This window comes from Rhipicephalus microplus, chromosome 7, assembly GCF_043290135.1.
Source record: "Rhipicephalus microplus isolate Deutch F79 chromosome 7, USDA_Rmic, whole genome shotgun sequence".
NCBI lineage: Eukaryota > Metazoa > Arthropoda > Arachnida > Ixodida > Ixodidae > Rhipicephalus > Rhipicephalus microplus.
The window spans coordinates 14,441,207-14,462,361 of record NC_134706.1 but is presented as its reverse complement, the minus strand read 5'-3'; the positions used below and the strand labels follow the sequence as shown (position 1 = coordinate 14,462,361).

The following is a 21,155-nucleotide window of genomic DNA, read 5'->3' as shown; positions in this document are numbered from 1 at the left end:
TGTGATGATTTTAAATCTGCAGTTATTTTTATAATATAGTAAGTATTCTTTAAAATACAAAATGTCTGAAGCATCTTTCGGGGAGCAACATATTTCCTAAACAGAGTGTTAGAAAGTAAATCAGCATATCAAAAAAATCTGGAATCATAATTTTGTGCATTACAACAAAAATGGATGTTCTAAACCAATTCGAACAAGTGTTATGCTATGTTGACCATTTTCGAGTCTGTCAATTTCAAGCTGGGATTTCACACTCAAGTGTTCTACTTACTATAACTTTTCTTCTAATAGGTTTAGAACATTATTTTGGTTGCACTGCACACAATTACGATTCAAGATTATTGGGATATGCTGACTTACCTTGTAACTCTCTTATTTCCAAAAAAAGTTACTCCTCAAAAAGCACCTGTATTTTAAAAAGTACACACTACACAAGAAAAATATTTCCATATGAGAAACCAGCACACAAATGTACATAAGCTCACCAGAATTCCTCAAAATTGACCATGAAATAATTCTCTTAAAGTGCCATGTTTCAATTAAGATTCTATATTTAGTGCACGGCAGCAAAAGTCAGGTGAAAGGACCACACGTAAAAAAGACGCACACAAGCGCTCTGTGTTTCGCGACATCCTTTCACCCAACGTGCGCTGCCACAGGCTATAATTATCAACCAACTAAACCACCAGTGCACTTTCAATCAGCCTTTACTTTAGGGCCCAAACTGCGCAAATCCGCACCTGGACATCCTCGTGTGCTCGCAGCAACCTCGCCTTGAGTATGGCACACAACTGCTGGCAGATGTTGCGCGGCTCGAGCGAGCCGCCCCCACTGCCTTCCAGTCGGCAGCTGACGCTTGTGGGCTTCCGTGGCTGCGGGTTCGTAAGGTGCTGGATACCCGTCTCTTCCTTGGCCGGCTGCGTCAGCGGTGGCGACTGCGCACCCTCCGACGCCTGCAGTATCATGCCCCGCATGAAGACCGACACAAGTACAGTCGAGTGCATCACCGCAAAATGCTTCCATAACAAAACGACCTGTATAATGCAGGTTTTCTTATATTATGGTGTGTGACCATTACATGAGAAGTAGAACTACAAGGGCTTGCTTTTTTTGTTACACACAGTATTGCTGACAACCAACAGACTATTAATCCAAGAAATGTACAGCGGACATTATTTGTAGTAACCACAGTATAAATGTGACAAAATTAAAACGGTAAGGGCCAAACTTGCGAATGGCATGCAATGCGTCTGATGCTCTACCAACGGAGCTACAGCGACGGTCATTTTACACTTTATGGATATATTTATATATGCACGTAAACCTTGGAGTGGTAGTAAAACTCATAGCCACGATGGCAAGTAGTGCAGACAAACACTCCGATGTTCACTCTCAGCTGCTGACAATCTGTGGACCAAGAGGGTCTTTTCCAAAATGTCAATGCAAAATTGAGTTGAAAAAATGAAAAGTCAAAACAGGCCAGGTTGGCCTAATGGAGCAAAACTGAACTAATATCGAAGCTTGAGGACAAATTAGGTAATTAGTTAGGTCTTAATTACCATGACCCTGATTAGCTTGTTCATTAGTATGGTCTAATAAATGTCTTAATTAGCAAGGTTCTCTTTATCACTGCTCATGTCTAGTCCTTCCTCTGTTTTCCCTCGTTTATCTGTTTTGTCCTTTTATTTTCGTTTCTACAGGAGCCCCACAGTGAAGAAACACCTATATGTACATTTATCTTGCCAACCTCAACGGATGTGCTCGCCACTGACCTTAGTAATTCATCAAATGGCTAGAAAATACAGAAAAGTGTACTATAACCATCCTCATTTCTCAAATGCGCGTCGATTCTCGAATAATTGATCCCGGGATGAAGAAGACAAAGAAAGCATGCATTTGTGGAGCTATTGCATTGCGCTTGGTCAGTGCAGCTAAGTTTTCTGGTCACGCCAAGGAACGAAAAACAGCTCCTCTGTTAAAACCAGCAAACAGGCGAAGTGGATGCACGCACCTGCAACTGCTCGTTGATGATGTTCTCCTCGGGGATGTCGGGCGTGCCGAGCTCATCGTGCAGGGCGGCGTCCAGGGAGGCCGAGAAGAGGCGGGTGATCTGTTCGGACACGTGCTGGGGGCTGTTGATGCGGCCCCGCTGCCGGATGCGTTCCACAAGCACGTGCAGGTGCCGTTGCTGGAAGTAGTTGGTTCCTAGTAGCTGGTCAAAGTGCCTGCGTACACAAAGAATGACGTTACGAAATAATACAGACAGAGAATGATGTTAGCTTTCAGTAAGAACTCATGTCATTAGCTTGCACTTGAAATACTATTGTTCAGTGCAGGCCCTGCAAAAATGTTTAGGAACCTTCACGATTGCTTTTTAATGTCCTGTAGGATTACACATGATGCCAGGAGTTAAATTTTGAATAGCAGCACAAGAGGCACGAACAAAGAAGGCACAAGTACACAAGTAGGGTTGGTTCTGGAACTAAGGCAATCACCAGCAATAATGCTGGAATGTTCGATTTCACACGTAAAAGCTGATGTGTTTCACTAATTATCAGATCATCCATGACCGACGACAACACTGACTGCAGTCATTGTACCACGACTTGCTTGAACCGCGAGTGTCCCTTTTGCCGAGCATAAGTTCATCTCATGATCATCAAATCGAATCAAATCTTGACGATGCCATAAATTTACAAGGCAGCAAAATGAATCCAACAGACAATTGGGGTAAGGAAAGCATGGGGACATCAATTGTTGTCTTTAGCTATAGTGTAGTAATTATGATGTAAACTGAAATAAAATGATGTGTACATTGTCATACAAGTTGCAATCCATCAATTCACTTACTTGTAGTTCATTCAATTTTATTAATCTAACTAACTTTGTTTTCCGCCTTTGGTAGGAGTGGCACTGGCCAACACTCCAAGAACACCCAATGAAATGAACGAGAAAGCACCTTTCGCTGAAGCTCAAATGGTACTAGAGCCTCAAACGCATAATTTGAGGTATATAGACTTGGATGTCGTCAACAGAAAGTGCGATCCATCAATTTACATCCTAATTACTGCAATTTAATCCACTATGGTTTCCTTAACCTCACTATTTGCTGGATTGATTTGGTTCCTGAGGTCTCATCGACTCACTTGCAATGCCTGTACAACTCTAGAAGCCTACGGATGACCGAACACGACTGCTGCCCAGGATTCTGCGTGAACGTTTCTTCTAGCCGAGCCATGCTGAGCCGCAGGAGTTCGATCTGCCCCTGCATCTTGGCGCGGAGGCTCTGTGGATCCGAAGGATCAACTGGCGCCTGTGCCGCGGCTGTTGCCGCTTCCACCACAGCGGAGATGTCGTCCTTGGTGGCGTCGCCATCCATGGGCGGCGGTTCGATAAGCTCTGACGGTGCATTTGTGTCTTCTGGAGACATCCTGTGCAAAATAACAAGGTAAGATGACAATTAAAAAACTTCAGAAGTAAGCTAGGATTGTGCCATTATCTACAAATGCTACAAAGTATTCAACCCGGACTGATAATTCAGTAAAGGTACTGTACGCTCTGATGAACTCAGAATATTAAAGCAAGCAATGAGCAGCACAGAATGCAGTTTTGCATCTTGCTAAAAGATACAATAAGGTAATCATCAAAAATGCTATATACACTATAGCAACATAGGAAAATTAGAAATGCAAAACATGTTAATATTAAACACATATTCAAAATGGCATTTGAAGACTGTTTCATTCCCATTGGATTTATATAAAAGTTTCAATATTCACACACTATAACAAGACAAAATATGAGTTAAGTGGCATAGCAGCGGGGGATCGCACAAGACTGAGCTTAGTCCTGACCATTCTGAAAAGCACAGAAAAACATAGGTAAAGTCTAGAGCCTATCTAGTCTATATAAAACATAACATAAGAAATTACAAGCACCGACTTTCGTAAATGGGGTTTCTGTATGGAAACTAGAACATCTTTATCAAACGTTTGAGTTGGTGTACCTTTTCTTGCCATCACATCAACGTGCAACTGCCAGTCGCTCTGCTAACTAGTAGGTGATTTGCTTTAAGCTGTCTTACACAGAGTGTAAGCAGCTTACCGCATTTACTCGCAAAATCGGTGCACTCACATAATAGGCGCACCGCTAGTTTGTTCACGGAAAATTCGATTTTTTTTAATTCCGCGCATAATAGGCGCACCCTGAACTTGGCCATGATCAGAAACAATTCTACCCCCCAGCGGTACAATTGGAACGCGGTCCCCGTACCTTGAAGACAAAAAGAAGGCGAATCGACGAGCAAATAAAAAAATTCGAAGTGCGACGACCTAACCAACGCGTTTGTCAAAATAAAACTTGAAAAACAAAAGCGCCCATGAGCGAAAAAAAGAAAAAAAAGAAATGGCTATTCCATCAATTACTGATACCCCCCCAATCGCTGCGGTCCTTGGAGGTCACGAGTACAACGCCGGGGGCTCAATCTGCAAACGGTGTGCGTGCATTGTGGTCATGTATTCAACTTTGGTTACATCATGGGGAAGTATGCAAACTACACTGCTGGATTTAAAAGGCAGTTCAGTACGTGCTAGAGCAAGGCAACAGAGCTTCAAACAGGCATTTCGGTGTTGGAGAGACCAGTCTTCGGTAATAGAGGCATCAAGAAGAAAAACTTAAGGTGACGAAGAAGACACAACGGGCTGTCCGCAATGCCAACAGCGGCATTGCGGAAACACCGAACGTCGAAGAGCAACTGGTCCGGAATATACGAGAGCTACGACAAGACCCTTTGCTTTGATATTCCGCAGAACATCACAGTGGAGGAGAAAGATGCAGGGAGCGTCATCGTCGGAACATCTGGCGCTGATAAACAACGATGCACCATAATGCTGGCAGTGACAGCGGATGGGTGCAAGCCTTACGTTACTTTTAAATGTAAGACGCTCTCACTGGCGAATTTCCCTCAAGGCATACACATCAGAGTCCAGGAAAAAGGATGGATGAGCGCGGAACTCATGGTAGATTGGGTGAAAACAGTCTGGGGTCGGCAGCCAGGTGGTCTGTTGTTCCCGTCCATGTTTGTCCTGGACAGTTTTCGTGGGCACCTAGTAGACCGCGTACAAGATGAGCTAAAGGAGCTGCACACAGATCTGGCAGTGACTCCGGGCGGCCTCACATCGATACTGAGCCTTTGGACGTGTCCTTGAATAAGTCTTTCAAGGACAATGTTCGAAGGCTGTATACCACCTGGATGGCTGGAGGACAACATCAGCTGACTCCATTCAGGTGGTAAGATTAAGAGGCGCCTGTGGAAATGCTGTGCGCATGGATCGTAGAAGCGTGGCAGGTGATCTCCGTCGAAGTCGTCAAGAAAAGCTTCAAGAAGACGGGTATCTCGAACGCACTGGATGCGAGTTAGGATGACATGTTGTCGGGTGCGGATGAATCGGACACCGAAAAAGAATCCCCGCTCGGCGAGGATGAATGTGTGCTCTCAGACTCGGACTCCGAATAGGGAAAAGAAGGAACACCTACGACTTTTGTGTAAATAAATTTTACATGTGTGTGTGCAGTTGACGGCTCTCGCTTGTTCATTAAAAGGTACATAGGTATGTTTGTTTTATGCTGAATTAATTGCTAAATGATAAAGTCGCCTTTTATTTGACAAATGTGCAGATTTAAAGTGCGAGAACAGAGTAAAAAAAAATGTTCGAAAATTTTACCCTCAATTTGGTGCACCCCTTAATTCAAGCCGGATTTTCTGAAAAAAAAAAAGTGCAGCTAATATGAAAGTAAATACAGTACTCCTCAATGGTGCAGACTACACGAAGTCTACCTATCTCAAGTCACATAACGCCACTTCACACTCTTGCAATGCTGCTTCTTTGGCACGGTGAACTCGTACCCGTTCCTGGCCAAGTACTGTCGAGCCCGCTTATAACGAACCTGAGCGTGACGCGGCATCCGTTCGCTGTATCCCGAAGTTCGTAGTAAATGAAACACAGCTTTTACAAAAAAGTTGCAAATGAAAACACAAACTTTTTTTGCCCCAAGAAGTCCGTGATGCACGTGTTTCGAAGAGCAGAAGCGATAAGGGTGGTCTCGAGTTCATTTAAAACAGCAGGGTGCTCGTTCGCCAAGGCCCGTGGCATAAGCTGCATGAGGCACTGACTCAAAAGTTTCGTCGTTTTCGCAATATGATTCCTCCAAATTGCTCTTGCCACGTACTTCATTCACAATGTCCCGATCCGTGCACGGTTCCACAGTGTCGGCATCATCATCTGCCGTAATTAAACCATCGCAACAGATGTCCCACCCGCTCTCCCAGGTCAAAGTCGAGGACGCGCTGCCACAAATTGCCGCCGCAGTTCGGAAGCTTCAGGCTCGGCATCGGGCCCGATGTCGATGAAGTCGGCCTCGCGAAAACAGTTTCGCATGCATGTAGTCGTCACTGCCGCCCACGAAATATTCACCATCGCCACAGCTGAATACCGGGACGCTCGAAGCGGCAAGTTGGCTGCCAGGTGGTCAACAGCTATGAGCAAGTGCTCCGCAATGCAGCACCTAATGCGCGGATTACGCTCAAGCCGTCACACTTTCGACGTTTTGTTGAGCGGCACGAAAAAGCGTGCTAGTCCTCCCGTCGGCCATCATGACCACGCACACCAAGAGCGAGCAAGACGTGCACACGCGACGCACATGCCAGAACACGTGGAACAGCTCTCGGCCGGTTTCCACTCAGAAAACGAAACTAACTCGAGCCAGCGTGGCGGAGCAGTGGAGACGGGCGAAGGGGTTGTGATCAAGAGAAAAGAGCAGACTTGTAAGAGAAGGGCAAGGAGTTGCAATAGAAAGAGAGGAGGATGCGGCAGGAGGGCGACCTTGAAAACCAAAACACACGGAAAGGAGGCATGTTGGGTAGCTTGCTTGAAAGGTCTGCGAAACTCGCACGTAGAAAAACTTGGAAAGTGTGCATGGCCGCCTGAATCAGTGCGCGCGGCGGTGTTCGAAGAATCAACGGCCGTGGTCGAAAAATCGTTTCGTTGCGCCGGCGGGTTTGCGTGGCCTCACGAACTTCGATATTTCGGGCTTCGTTCCGCGCGAATTAACAGCCGTTTTCGCACTTCCACACGCGCGCAGAAGGCATGCTGAGCCGAGTGCGAAGTGAGCGAGAACAAGTCCTAAACACGAAATGAATCGCAAATTATCAGTGTCGGTGGAGTAGCGTACGCGCGTGCACTAGACACAGACTATCGGATACAATCGGTGCCCGACGATGTTGGCAAATGGTCTCGTCACTCCAGGCTGGCGATGCCAATGACAGTACCAGTGATCAAAAACAGGGTAGATGACCGACTGGTCTTTGAAAGATCGGTGGCAGTGTGAAAACACGGGCCTCGTCTGGCGATGCGGGGTGCTCAGAGTAGTGGGGCGACAAAGGATGGAGGGGTGCGTAACAAAAAACAGTCAGGGCATGGAGAAAGGAAACAACTTTCCTTCCTCCATGGGTTGGGGAGAGCGGCAACTAGAGGGTCGTGAAGGCAGGGTCGGCGTTTAACAATAAGAATGTATGGGCACCTTGCCGATGCCTGATCGGTGGTCGAAATTGGTTTCCCGGGAGGTCGGCAAACCGCTGACTCCGTTCGCTGTAACTGATCAGCGGCGCTTGGAGACGATCGTTGCAAGTACGATTTTGTACCATTGAACCAATGCATATTTTGACGGTCACGCGGATATTGTTCGTTTTAAACGAAAGTTCGTTTCAAGTGGGGCCGTTATATGTGGGCTCAACTGTATGTTCCAGTGTTGCTCGTAAGCAGCACGACTATCGGCAAAGCTGTACGAGACCTATTCATACCCGGTGGTTTGAGCAGGGTAATTATCTTGTCATATGAGGTCTACCTATCTCAAATCAGGCAAATCTACACGATTCGCTAGTGTGATCACGCATGGTTAGAACAGCGCAAGTCTATATGATTGGTTAGCAGGATGTCGTAATGCGCCACTATGTGTGCACTTATACCAGATTGTTGAAAGCAAGATCATGTGAACAGCAGGCTCAGCCAATAGAATTTCAGTGGACACCTACTACTACTACTACTACTACTACTACTACTACTGTATAGGCTTGTGCGAATAATCGAATGCTTCGAATATTTGAACGAATTGTTTAATGTTCGAATTCGCTTCAATTCGAATTTAAATTATTGAATATTTTTGAAGTAGTCGCAATGAACGAATAAGTGTATATTAATCTGCATGTAAGCACCTGCAAGGTGGTTTTACTGCAATGTAGGAGTGCTAAGCCAATGTAGGAGTGCTAAGCTGCAATGTAGGAGTGCACCTACCCAGGGCAAATTCACTTTGCCCCCCTTCAAGTTTAAAGGGGCCCTGCAACACTAACTGAGCATGGTCAGAAAATGCTGCTGATCGGTATTCGAGGCTACCAAGAACACGCGAGGCAAATATTCTAGTGCAGCGCGCGGCCTGTAATTCACCATAAATTTTCAAAGATAAAAATTGCTTTCTTCTCTCAGCAAATTGCTTTCTTCCCTCTACAACCTCAAAAATCACTTGTCACAGCCAACAAGGAATATGCGGCTCTGGTCACAGTCATTGGCTCACTTGAGCATGGTGCGCTCATCGTTACCGGGGCCGCCACGGGAGGTCGCCGCTTGTCCTAGAGTATGTGCGCGCTCGCACTAAAAAGCCACATATCCGAAGAAAAAAAAAAGCAGGTGCTCAAGGTCACTAGGTGCGTGTAGAGTATTTTCTTTCGCAGTGCCATTCCTTCCTGCTTAGCTTCCAGCTATTTCGTCAAGACGAGAGGAGAGAATGTAGTTGCAGCGTGCAACAAATTTCTGGAACTCCGCTAAGTACTGGACTGATTCTAGAAACTTTCCTGCAGTGAATCTGTGAGGCAACAAGCATGTTTACTGGTTCCATGGCTACTTGAAAAAGTGTTGCAGGGCCCCTTTAAAGGAACATGTTACCCTCAAATCAATTCTTCATTTTATTGAGCTTATTATGACAGCTTATGTGATCCAAGTATAATAAAACATTAAGTATCTTACAGGTTATCACTCCCATCCTACCAAAGCTATTACTTAAGGTTGTTTTGACTTCCTGTGAACAACAAAAAATAAATTGCATTTGCATAGAGCCCCTATTTCAATTCAAAAGAAATATTGTGCAGGTTAGTTAGGTCATGATAAATATTCCCTTTTTTTTTAATATGCCAGACATACCATTCAAATTCGATTCGAAATTATTCGATCAAATTCACTATTGGCTTCGAATTCACTTCGAGCCTTAAAATTCACTATTCGCACAAGCCTACTACTGTATAGACATTTCAGTAAAATGTTCAGGTCGGGGGGGGGGGGGGGGGGGGGGGGGGAATGCAAAAGAATAAAGACTCAGCGGCGGGGTGGCGGAAGGCAGGCTTACAGGTCTCCGACGAGCGACTTCTCCGACTGGGTCTCCCAGCTTTCGTCACCCGAGCAGGACTCATCGTCGCCCTCCTCGTCCCCGTCGTCCCAGAGGTCGTCCGAGTCGTATTCACCAATGCGGTACAGCTCCTGTGGGTAGCACAGCGACGTCTTGCCGCTCACCCACTGCACCTCCACCTTGCCCGCTGGGTGGACATCCACCACCTGGCCCGCTGTCGATTCGGACTCCTTGTCCTGCGCAGGGCATCGCCCTTCCGACTGCATCAACGCGCCACCAGAGATTGATGTGGTGCTAATGAGGTTTTTTTTTTTTTTTTTTTCCTGTGAAAAACACAGGAGGCAGCTCGGGCAGTAAACTCATTTACAATGGTAAACTTTGCCACTTTGTAAACTAACCATTCGGGACAATTAAACATGTGTAAGTAAAGCATACAAGCCATAAAGAATGACACGAGTTCAAATTGAGCCCCGGCTGCGGCGGCTGTATTTCGGTGGAGGCAAAAACGCTAGAGACCCGTGTGCCTAGATTTAGGTACACGTCGAGCCCCAGGTGGTCAAATTTAGGGACTCATGGTCCCTAAGTTTTCCTAATAGTAGTCCCTAAATAGTGATAATTTAGGACTGAAACACTATAGCATCCCTCATAATCATATCATGGTTTTAAGGTTTAACCTTTACGATTATTCGTTGTGAGAAGATGAGAGATCAGCACACGCAATAACCCATGTGAAGCAACGGCAACAGCGAAACTCACCTCAAAGTTGGCCACCCTGATGACGCAGGACGCGGGCCTGTACTTGAAATCTGGGTGGTCCTTGATGTCGTAGACGCTCACCTCTTCAACGCCGAGTTCTTCGGGGCTGAGAGCGCGAACGAGAAAAATGGAGTCGCGGTGAACGATTTCCATGCAGCGAGTATGCAGTGCGCTTAGCGATAACCTTTCTTTCTGTTGTCGAGTTGTTATTAAGAACAACTCCAGGAGACATTTCTGAGGACCATTTTTTCAAATATTCATTGAACACGCCAGAAAGTCAGCTTCATTGCCAGGAAGGCATCAGGAAGCAAACTGTACGCAAATAAACATAAGCAACAAACCACACAGCCAACCATGCGCTAGCGACCGCCCGCAGCCCACCAGAGGCCACCAACGTTGCGCAGCAAACCATAGGAAATCAAGTTATGCATGGCCAACTGTACACAGCTAACCACATGCGAGATTGGAAAGGAGTCACCGTAACAAGACAATGCATTTTCGTGATTAATGCACAGACACACATACCCCCACTACCACCTATTGCAGGACAAACACTCAGTAAATAAATGTACAGTTCATTCGTTTCAGTAGTGGCTGTGGTGATTTGAACACTTGATGGCAGTAAGTGGGCATGAATTTAGTTGGCATGAATTAGTAAGTGGGCATGAATTCACAATACACGCTACCGAGAAAAACACAGAACCAGTGGTTGTTCTGAATTGTTATGGCAAGAAATTCATATTTGCTTTTTTCAAGACTTCTCAATTTCAGCGCTGATATCGTGTTTTCGTCTTTCTTACGTCCCTGTTTGTTATGGCTCAATACGTGTTCGAGTTTTCAATTTTATTCACGATCTCTTTCATGTTGTCAATGTAGAGTTCAAAGATCAAACCTCGTCCTTAATCACTAATGGCAACACAAGAGATTGGCAAGATTAACTCACTGGGGGTCTGCGCCGGCCATGTAGGTCTTGAATTTTGTCACAACCGCCGTTCTTCCAGAGTGGTCCACCTTCTTGACCACTGCGTACTCATGGGCGGGAGGGGTGTCTGAAAACAAAATGACCGACAACGGTTTACAAGTCACAACTACAGCGACTGTAGAACATTGAAAGTGATTTTCAGCAGAAATAAAAAAAAAATGAACTTATCAAACAGAAGCTTTCCAGTGCAACTTTCAAGGTCCCAACAGTCAACAGTGATTAGGAATACAGTAAGCATGAGCGACAGATGATTGATTAGAAGATAATCAGCATGTCGTTGTGATTTGCATTCTATTTCGTACCTTTGGCAGCGGTTACTGAGTGTTACACATTACATTCAAGTTCATCTCGTGAACCAAGACAGAGCAGCATATAAAGAGCTTCGAAATGCCAGTTTTGTATCTCCACTGACAAGAGTTTCAACATAATAAGTGAGCATTTTGCAGAAATGCTCACTTATTGAAGAAATGCTCCCTCTAATCACTGGCCTCGCACCAGAAAAGTTTCTGCAAGGAAGCCTTCAGATGCCAACAAAAACCCATACAATAATTCCTACAGAAAGAATAGGTCAAATAAGCTAGAAGTCCCCCCCCCCCCCCCCAAGACATTGTTCCATATACCTGTGTTTTCCACAACAAAGTCCCCAGGAAAGAATTCGTGGCCATCCAAGTGGTGGATGGGGTAGAGGTCTGCAGAGGGAATTCCATTTTCTACACTGCCGTCCTGCAATAATGAATAAACAAACAATTCTTTCCAAAAAGTAGGAGTGTGCAAATATCAAAATTTTCACATACCAACTGAATACGAATACACAGCTTCAAATACAAATTAAAGACAAAATTACCAAGAGAACTAACTTTTCCATCAGTTGTATTTTATTTTGCTGCAAATGTATGTTGAAAACAGTACTCTCATCTGTTACAAGCACAAAATCTACCTCTCATCTGTTACAAGCACAAAATCTACTTTTGTGCAAAGAATGTCTGTACTTGCTAAGAATAAGAAGCACATGAGTGTGGTATATTTCAGTGAGCTTGTGACTTAATGGCTTAGCTTCAATTTGCTTGAGTAACAAACTTTTTATTTCCCTTATTTGTCATTGCAAAACCAAAAATAAGCTTTAAGTTTCTGGGCACAGCACCTCCATCGATTTTATTGGCATCTATTGAGTGGACAGTTGACTAGAAGCTTGATCAATAACTTCATTCATAGACCCTGACAGTGAACGGCGTCCACGAGCTGCGCGCGGTACAGAAGGACCCACCAGATGTCACTAAAGCAGGTGGACTCCATAGTGTTTGTTCCTTTTCGCAACATTGTTTTCCTTGTTTTCATTTCATTTGTTTATTTACTGCCATACACTAAAGGCCCTACCAGGCATTACAAGATGGGGGAAGGACTTCAAGGAACTCCTGACAGCAAAGTTGAAAACTATTAGGTCGATGTTAATTATTGAAATAGCAGTCCAGAAACCTCACAGCGTTACTTTTGTGCCAAGGAAGGGCCTATTTTGAAATAAAATCACATTTTAGTGGTCTGCATCAGGTTAGCGCACTTCAAATTGCCCGCCTCGAGAAGCGGACAGACCGGACCTACTCGCGTCTCTGTTGCCGTACACGTTGCCTGGCTTTACTGCGCTAGTAGACGCAGACCGAAAGCAGCGGGAGCCACAGCAGCAAAAACGGCCATTGATCAATTTTCCTTAATTAAATCCGAGATTGCAGACGTTTTTGGGTCAACTGCACCTTGCTAGATGGCACCACCTGTCCAGTATAACTTTGCAAAAATTGAATTGATGAACCACTCACGCCATTCCCCATAGCAACCTCCGGCAGCTCTTTTTTTAATGAATCAAACAGAAATGAACAAACAGCATTTTATTGCATCTCTTGATGCATGCAAGGTTCTATACTTAGTGCAGCTAGATCAACTACTAGTGATTAATTGTAGGCGGTCCGTCTGATGTCACCGGGATCAATTCGAGAATGTCCTACTGTGTCCCATGTGGTTTTGTGCATTTACCTGAACTTCTCGGTAAGTGGGGCACTGTTGTCGATAATAATGTCATTTTAGATGTTGTCATACATTGAGCTTTCACTCTGACGTAAGTTGTTATTTGACTTTAGTGACCCTTTAAACTGTTTGACGGCCTTGCATACTGTACGGATGGAATCCAGAAAACATGAAGTTATTGGAATGACATATCGCTTTCAGCGGCAGCATGTACAATCGCACACATCAGATTTAGAGGCACGTCACGCAACGTATGCTTGTTCAAGTGGCTTGATACACGTGGACATTCATGCAGGCTTCCTGAGTGAACAAATACCAGTCATTTAGCTTCTTCATTCTGCGTAATGCTATAGAGGATCACATGGATGGCGACAATACTATGTTCAATGACCAGTTGACGTGCCGTCTTCCAGGACCCATGTCAAGAGTGTTTTTTTTTTGCTTGAAATGAATGCAACAAAAAAAAAAACAAGCTGTGCTTGCACTTGGGCCTAATATTTCATATTTTTAATGTAACACCCCAGTTAACTGATTAATAATTAGATAATTACATGTTAATTAATGTTAATAACAAACTCGTGCAAAACAAAACAGTCCTTATTTTTCTTTCTTGGAATGTAATACTGAGTGCCTTGGAATCATGCCATGCAAATTAGACACGTTTGCACAAAGTGGGTCATAATTCGACTTTAAAGGGGCATACACAAGGATAAAGTAGGCATCTGGCATGGAAATGAGCGAATGAATGAAGCTGTAGACAAGTAGCGCTAGGTGGCACCCCCTCACCTGCCAGACAACCTGGGCAGTGGTGTAAGTGGCCAGGGTCTCGGTGACCAGCACGTCCCCGGGCTTCATGGAGGGCTGCTTGATGGGCTGACGCTTGCGCGCCCGACGAAGCTTGGGCTTCTTGAGCAGCTTGGTCGCTAGCGATGGGCCGTGCTTGCCTCGCCGGAACGCTGGAAGACACAGCGGTGGGCACTAGTTACGACACAGACTTTTTTCCGTTTAGCAACGCCAACTTTAATTTTGTTCTCAAAACATTGCAGGTGCAGTAGCGAGGCAGGCCTGTTACAAGCAGTTCTTCTGCAGATACTACAAAAGAGAAATTTGTTTTTCTTTGCTTCTGTTGATAGTTACGTGCTAACAGACTGGTTGTTAATGGTCATTACGTCAAAGTAAGGTTTTGTGAATTTCAGAACAGAACTGCAGTGACATTATGTGGAGTCAATATCCCACAACTCATAGTATGATATGAATAAGTGTACCATTTTGATCCGATTCTCAACCGTAAACGACTTTTTGAACGAGCTCAAGAGAGTGGACAATAGCAATTTCGAAAGATCATTAGCCACCAAGCTCCTATACCGTTAAAAAAGAAAAGCGCAAATGCAATACGATTGTTTGTTTGTTTGCTGGGGGTCGAACGCCCAGAAACACTGGCTATCAGACACACCATAGTGCCTACTGCAGATATTCTCGATCCCCTAGGAACCTCTTTGACATGCACAGACCTCGGGATGAGCACGGGTCTCCAGCATTCGGCCTCAACTGTGACCACAATGGCCAGAATCGAACCCGCACATTCCGGGTCAATGGTCAAGCACTATAACGACTGGGCCACTGCAGTGGTCACATCATATATGAAAGATAAAATTTAGTTAGGACATTCTTCCATAAAGACTACAGCAAGATACCCTACCGCTAATTACTGTATATACTTTCGACAACACATAAATGCAGAGTACATGGCCTCTACAGAGCCTCAGTTGTAAAGCATCTATCCCAGATGTAGTACTATGTAAAAATTATCTCAACAGATGTTATGTCATTGTTTTCATAAAATGTAAACCAGCAATTAATTATAAATATGAAATTTATCCTTTCTTATCTGTCAACCTACTTCTGTGTTTTTGTAATGTAAGATGTAAGGAGACGCCTTAACAGTAGTATTTCTGGATTTTTCTAAATTTTGCATTTTTCTGCGGTTTGTAGTTGTGGATGTGGGTTTATATGCACGCGTGGGTTAAACGTGGTAAATTATAATTGTTGGTTCTACATCTTCGTACACAGCTGTGTATATTCAGATAGCATTGAAAGCCTTCAGCCTAATGTCTGCCTTCGGCCTAATGTTGGTTTTATTTTTCACAATCACATTAGGCTGGCTTCTTTGGATGATGCACACTGCAGCAATGTAAGGCTTCTTTCCCCCCCAAGTTCGATGATATTATCACTAAATTTGCAGAGAACAGCAGGTTCTTCCTTATTACGGCAACCATCATGTTTACAAAAGGAGAAACAGCAATACACCCGCCGCAATGGTCTAGTGGCTAAGGTCTAGTGGCTAGGACCCGCAGGTCGCGGGATCAAATCCCGGCGGCTGCATTTCCTATGGAGGTGGAAATGCTGTAGGGCCGTGTGCTCAGATTTGGGTGCACGTAAAAGAACCCCAGGTGGTCAAAATTTCCGGAGCCCTCCACTACGGCGTCTCTTATAATTATATGGCGGTTTTGGAACGTTAAATCCTACATATCAATCAAGAAACAGCAACACCACAAGATGGGCCAGTGGATCAACGAGGAGGAATACTGGGGGAAGGACATGTGAAGCCAAGCGGTTGTTTCTACTCACTGTCTGTGCCGCTCTCGTAATCACACCACTCGCTCTCCGTTCGGTAGATGAGAAATTCAACTTCCATGAGAAAAAGCCAAACACTTCTGAGATGTTCAACACGTCAAGTGCTCCAGCTATTTTCATTCTATTTAGCCAGTGTAAAGTATAGTCGCATTCAATATAATTCAATATAAAGAACAATTTGATTCACCTGAGTTCGATATGAACGGGTTTGACTGTATTGTACTATTTTAGTTGAGTGCCCACCGGGAGTCCGCCTGTGGTGATGGTCCATGGAGGACACTGTCGAGCCGCTCGTCCCGGAGACCGAGTCGGAGCCACTCGCTTCGTCATCCTCAACGTCCTCGTAGTCAGAGTCCGTGCCGTCCTGACACACCTGTAAGTCGCGGTTGTTCTCGCCATCGCGCGTGTCGCCATGACTGGCCACCACGGCGGCCGGTTGCTGCCGCACGCCCTCGTTTTCGGGAGCCTGTGGCTGTCGAAAAAAAAAAAAGAAGTGACGACCAATCTCGACGGGTTCGCGTACGAAACGAAAGAACTTGTGTGACAAGGGCCTCAATTTTGCAAATTGTTGCAAAAGAGTTATTGAAAACTTGAGATGAGGACACTAAAGTGAGACTCTGAATAAATTCTACTCTGAACAGAAGTTACACAAACTATAATTGAAAAGCTCCAATGTTTGTTTCATCATAATAGGCTCATTAGTAAAACATCAAGGTCACAGTCTTGTTTTCAAATCTCAAACTGAAATTCGAGTGAATGACGCTATGGATAATGGTTTATTTTTACCCAGCCACACTGGCTCAATAGCACTATCAGAGGGCAAATTACTGCATATTGACCGATTAGGAACTACAAAGGTTATAGTGACTGATGCCAAAATTTCAAGGCGGCTTTGCCGCTGACATATTCTTTCTGCGCATCTTCTCGCTTAGAAAGAATACCCTTGCGGCAAGCATGGTGATTTCGGCATTGTCAACGAGTAATCTACTAACACGATAAAAAAACGCCAGGCCTGCGCGATAGGCGCAGCACAGTCACAGCCAAAGCTAGAGGAGCGGCCTTTCAGAGCCTTTCGAAAACACTCATTGGGTAACTACTGCAAGCACACTTGCTTGGTACCCACTAGGGCATTAATAATAAAACTTTGGGGTAGTAGGCCGGCACTCGCTATGCTATTTTCGTCATTCTTCTGAGAAGCGTGGTGTCCGCTAAACACTTGCAAGGAATTTTGTGCCAATTGTCCATGCAGTGGCCGACGATGATGAGGAATAATGGTTGAAGTGTGTATTTGCCAAAGTTAATAGAGGAACGAGAACAAGCTTTCGTCATGGTTTGGAACATTGGACGGCCCACTCGTTACGCTATTTGCATTGTGCGACTACTGGTTGTTCTTTTGCTGTTGTGAAACGCTCTATAAGTCTTATTGACGTGATTGCTTTCTCAGCATCAAGCCTGCCTAAGTCAAGTTTGACAAGTCACAAGCACTGGTGTAGCTCAGTCGTAGAACATTGAGCTGGCACCCAGCGGACCCGGGTTCAAGCCCCACTGTGAGATCGGTGCAAGGTTATTGTTTCTATTTTCGTGCGATGTGGCGGCCAACAATGACTGCGAGTGACCCGAGAAGTGATCTCCTAACAGCGTTCTCTGTAAAATAGTTTCCTCCATGGCGTCCCTTCTTTATGTCTCGGGGGTGCAAGAGTCTATTGAACGACACAAAGACGTCTTCATTTCCTTCCACATAAGAAGGATTTAGGAGTCTCGCCCTTGCCAAAAAAAGACAGGCAAGCAAAGCTTTGCAAGTGCACCGTTTTTCTTTTTATCACACTGCACAATGCTCCCTCCTAACTGTTTCCTTGATCGCATGCAGGTCTGAGATTACCCAGAGAGGGCTCTGGCGCTGCAACCGTGCAGCCGTCATTGGAACGGCGGGTAGTACCCAAATTTGCCTAGCCTTCGTGCTTGTGGGCTTCAAACGCACTTGTGGCTCGGTTTATCACTGTGTTTTGGTTTTGTTTCGAATAAAAGAATTGACTGCTGTGAACTTCGTGGCCAGATTTGAACAGGTGAGCCTGAATGTGAACTGCAACAATATGGAAAGGCAGGCTCGTTGGTTTGGCTGCATACTGAAACTTTTGTGCACGCAACACGATGACACAAATAATAGCCGGAGGGGAATCTGGCGCTGGTGTCAACGCGAGCTCCTTCGGCAGCGCTTGTGCCCCCATAGAGATCACGGGAAGTACAGGCCTCCGATCTGCTTTAGATGGATCAGGTTTTTGAGATTCGTGACGCTTGCTTGCCGAGTGTAAGACAAGGCAAATAGAAATTATATTCAATTGAAAGACAGTTGGCTAGCTAACGCAATCCAATCCCAAGCCTGTATGTAATTCCCACAATTCCCATAGGGGTACACGATCGCAGCACCAGATTCTTCTCTAGATATTATTGTATGAAACTCTATGGACCAGCACAATCCTTGTGAATCTTTTTTTAGTGTCTTTGCATTGATTGATTGATTGATATGTAGGGTTTAACGTCCCAAAACCACTATATGATTATGAGAGACGCCGTAGTGGAGGGCTCCGGAAATTTCGACCACCTGGGGTTCTTTAACGTGCACCCAAATCTGAGGTGTCTTAGCATTGTGTGAGCAAAAGTTCATAGCATTAATGGTTAAGGTGGTGAAGTGCAACTTCTGAATATTTGCAGATTGTCGTTTCGTGCCAAAGAGGTTTCTAGCCGCGCGAAGCCAAATGAAGTCTAGAGTAGGGAGATTAGACAAACTTGTGTACTGCCCATCATTCTCCCATGCCGGCTCAAGTGTCGTGCATCGCAGCTCTCATACCTAATAGCACCAGAGTTTCCTTTAGAGTATTTACAAAAAAGTATAAGGGGAATCGCATCGTCGTCTACGAACTTAGTAGCCCAACACTTCAGTTGCTACAGGCAACAACGATGGTCACAAGCTGATATTCAGACAACGAAACGTGAAACGACCAGTGACATCGATGAAAGATCAAACTGCAACATAATGAACAGCTTACTGCCGACAATTCAGAAAGCAATAACTCAAAACTGGAGCACAGATATATGCACTCAACTGGCGTGCCTTTGAGGGTTGCATTTCTGTACGGTTGCTGGCGTCTCATTTTTCGCATACAGCAGATTCTCATTAAATCGAAAACTCCTAAGCGAAAATGCTGTTTAAATGAAGTAAGGGCTTTCGACGAAATGGGGCTTTCAACAAGTAAGGGCTTTCGACGAGACAAATGTTCAGCGCAATTGCTGAACATTTGTTCATTTTCGTTTCGTGAGAGAACAGCTTAAAGCCACACGAACACACACGGGGCCAGAAGTATGAAGATTAGACAAATACATGCACTACCCATCATTCCCATGCTCACTGAAGGGCCATGCATCGCAGCTCCCATAGACACTAGCGCCAGAGTTCCCTCTAGCGTATAATTAGGAAACTCTATGCTCTCAGTAGATGAAACTCATGTTAAATGGAACACATTTGCCTTGTCTCTTCGGTGTCTACTGTATATGAATCTCGCCATTGAAATTTAACTCTCAACGCGCTTCCATCAAAAAAAAAAAAAGTAGACACTCACACATTCAGGGTTGTGAACAGGTGGGGAGTACTTGGAGGCACAATGTCGCTTCCACTGGTCTAGAGTGACAATGTTGTCGGTGGCCTTGAGGGTGTAGTAATTACGGTCCCCAATCTGCAGAGCACACCGCTCGAATATGTTGATCATCTTCACCCTGCAAGCAACGGCAAAGCAGCGCAGGAATATTCAGAAGGTTCAGACACTAACGACGTGGACATCTTAAAGTAATCTTTAATGCTGTTACTGTAAGGGTAGCCATTATTGTCGTCTTCTGTACTATGTTCATCTCTAGCATCTCATAGCAACATGATCTAAACTAGGTAATACTCTTCAATAAGCTGACTATTTTTCAGATCGTTCTTCACTTTCCCAGTGATGTGATGCAGCTTTGTTAGGCTGAACTCTCAATTAAGTCTTACATTTTAATTTTTCCTCATCAGTGCACATACACCTTAAGATGCACCTGTGCTAGTTTCTGCCTTTACATTCACCCTGATTGGCTGTCTGCATATTAACCAGTTCACAGGGCTTGGCCAATTAATAAATTGATTACAAAGATTCATTTCCAAGCATGCCAGCAGATTCAGGTTGGAGCTCAATGATTTTGCAGGACAATTTGACATGTCGGCAAGAGTATTGTTTTTATGCAATGTAGGCCATGTTTAAATGCAACTGGTTTCAGATGACAGAACTGGCAAAGATAAATAGAGGGATTAGATTCACAGGTTACACGAGAATTGCCTAGTAAAAAAGATATATCAAATGGCGGTGCAAACAGCGATCAGGAAGACAGATAATCAAAGAGTAGCCAGATTCTATGCTGGCTGCTCTATCCCGACTTCACCTTCCCCATCTCTGCACCAGCCGAACGCGTGCCTGTTCCCGAGAGCCGCTTCCTATTCCTCGCACAGGTTACGCTGAAGAGAAAGAAGATGTCGGATCATGTACATAGATTATATTATAGGTTAAATGGAGAGAAGAGAGCAGAGTGGATTAGAGAACAAACGGGGGTTAAGGATATCATAGCTGAAATCAAGACGAGGAAATGGACATGGGCCGGGCATGTAGCGCATAGACAGGATAACCGCTGGTCATTAAGGGTAACTGCCTGGATTCCCAGAGAAGGCAAGCGGCTTAGGGGGAGACAGAAGGTTAGGTGGGCAGATGAGAATAAGAAGTTTGCGGGTATAAATTGGCAGCAGCAAGCACAGGATCGCGTTGACTGGCGGAACATGGGAGAGGCCTTTGTCCTGCAGTGGACGTAGTCAGGCTGATGATGATGATGAAATGGAGAGATTGTATGCACATCAGCCAAGTCAGGTTACTGCAATGGGCAGAAGTTACACGACTAGACATCCATAAAATTAAACAGAGATTCTGTAGATGACTCCACCTGTCCAGTGCCTCTCCTTCGATGACATACTTGATGAGTTCATCATTCTGGTTGTTCCCATTGGATGTGTCCTGGTAAGCCTTGCACACACCTTGCACAAATAGGTACACCACCTTCACCTGCAGAGAGCACCCTCAAGAATCAATGCCTTGGGTCAAGTATTTCTTTCATTCTACTTTATTACATTGTCGGTCCCTTTTGGGCTATTACAGGGGTGGAAGAAAAGGAAAAACTGGATAACTGAAGTGCTCCTTAAGCAATCTATAAATAAAATGTAACAATAATAGACTTGTGCGAATAGTGAATTTTCGGT

The 21,155-nt window shown here is 44.8% G+C and overlaps 1 protein-coding gene across 2 annotated transcripts in view; it reads right to left on the bottom strand.

The window, feature by feature from the left end:
• The window catches only part of LOC119179248 ((E3-independent) E2 ubiquitin-conjugating enzyme), a 48,112-nt gene that overhangs the window by 12,062 nt on the left and 14,895 nt on the right, over positions 1-21,155 (bottom strand). Inside the window, exons 6-16 of one of the 2 annotated variants that reach the window (XM_037430318.2) lie at positions 20,843-20,961; positions 19,450-19,603; positions 16,079-16,307; positions 13,988-14,157; positions 11,809-11,911; positions 11,150-11,255; positions 10,207-10,312; positions 9,451-9,710; positions 3,147-3,431; positions 2,012-2,225; positions 741-953 (exon numbers count right to left, since the gene is read on the bottom strand). In XM_037430318.2, the coding sequence (XP_037286215.2) occupies positions 741-953; positions 2,012-2,225; positions 3,147-3,431; positions 9,451-9,710; positions 10,207-10,312; positions 11,150-11,255; positions 11,809-11,911; positions 13,988-14,157; positions 16,079-16,307; positions 19,450-19,603; positions 20,843-20,961 (1,959 nt within the window). The remainder of the gene's footprint in view (positions 1-740; positions 954-2,011; positions 2,226-3,146; positions 3,432-9,450; positions 9,711-10,206; positions 10,313-11,149; positions 11,256-11,808; positions 11,912-13,987; positions 14,158-16,078; positions 16,308-19,449; positions 19,604-20,842; positions 20,962-21,155) is intronic. The other variant, XM_075868723.1, reaches the window with a different exon arrangement.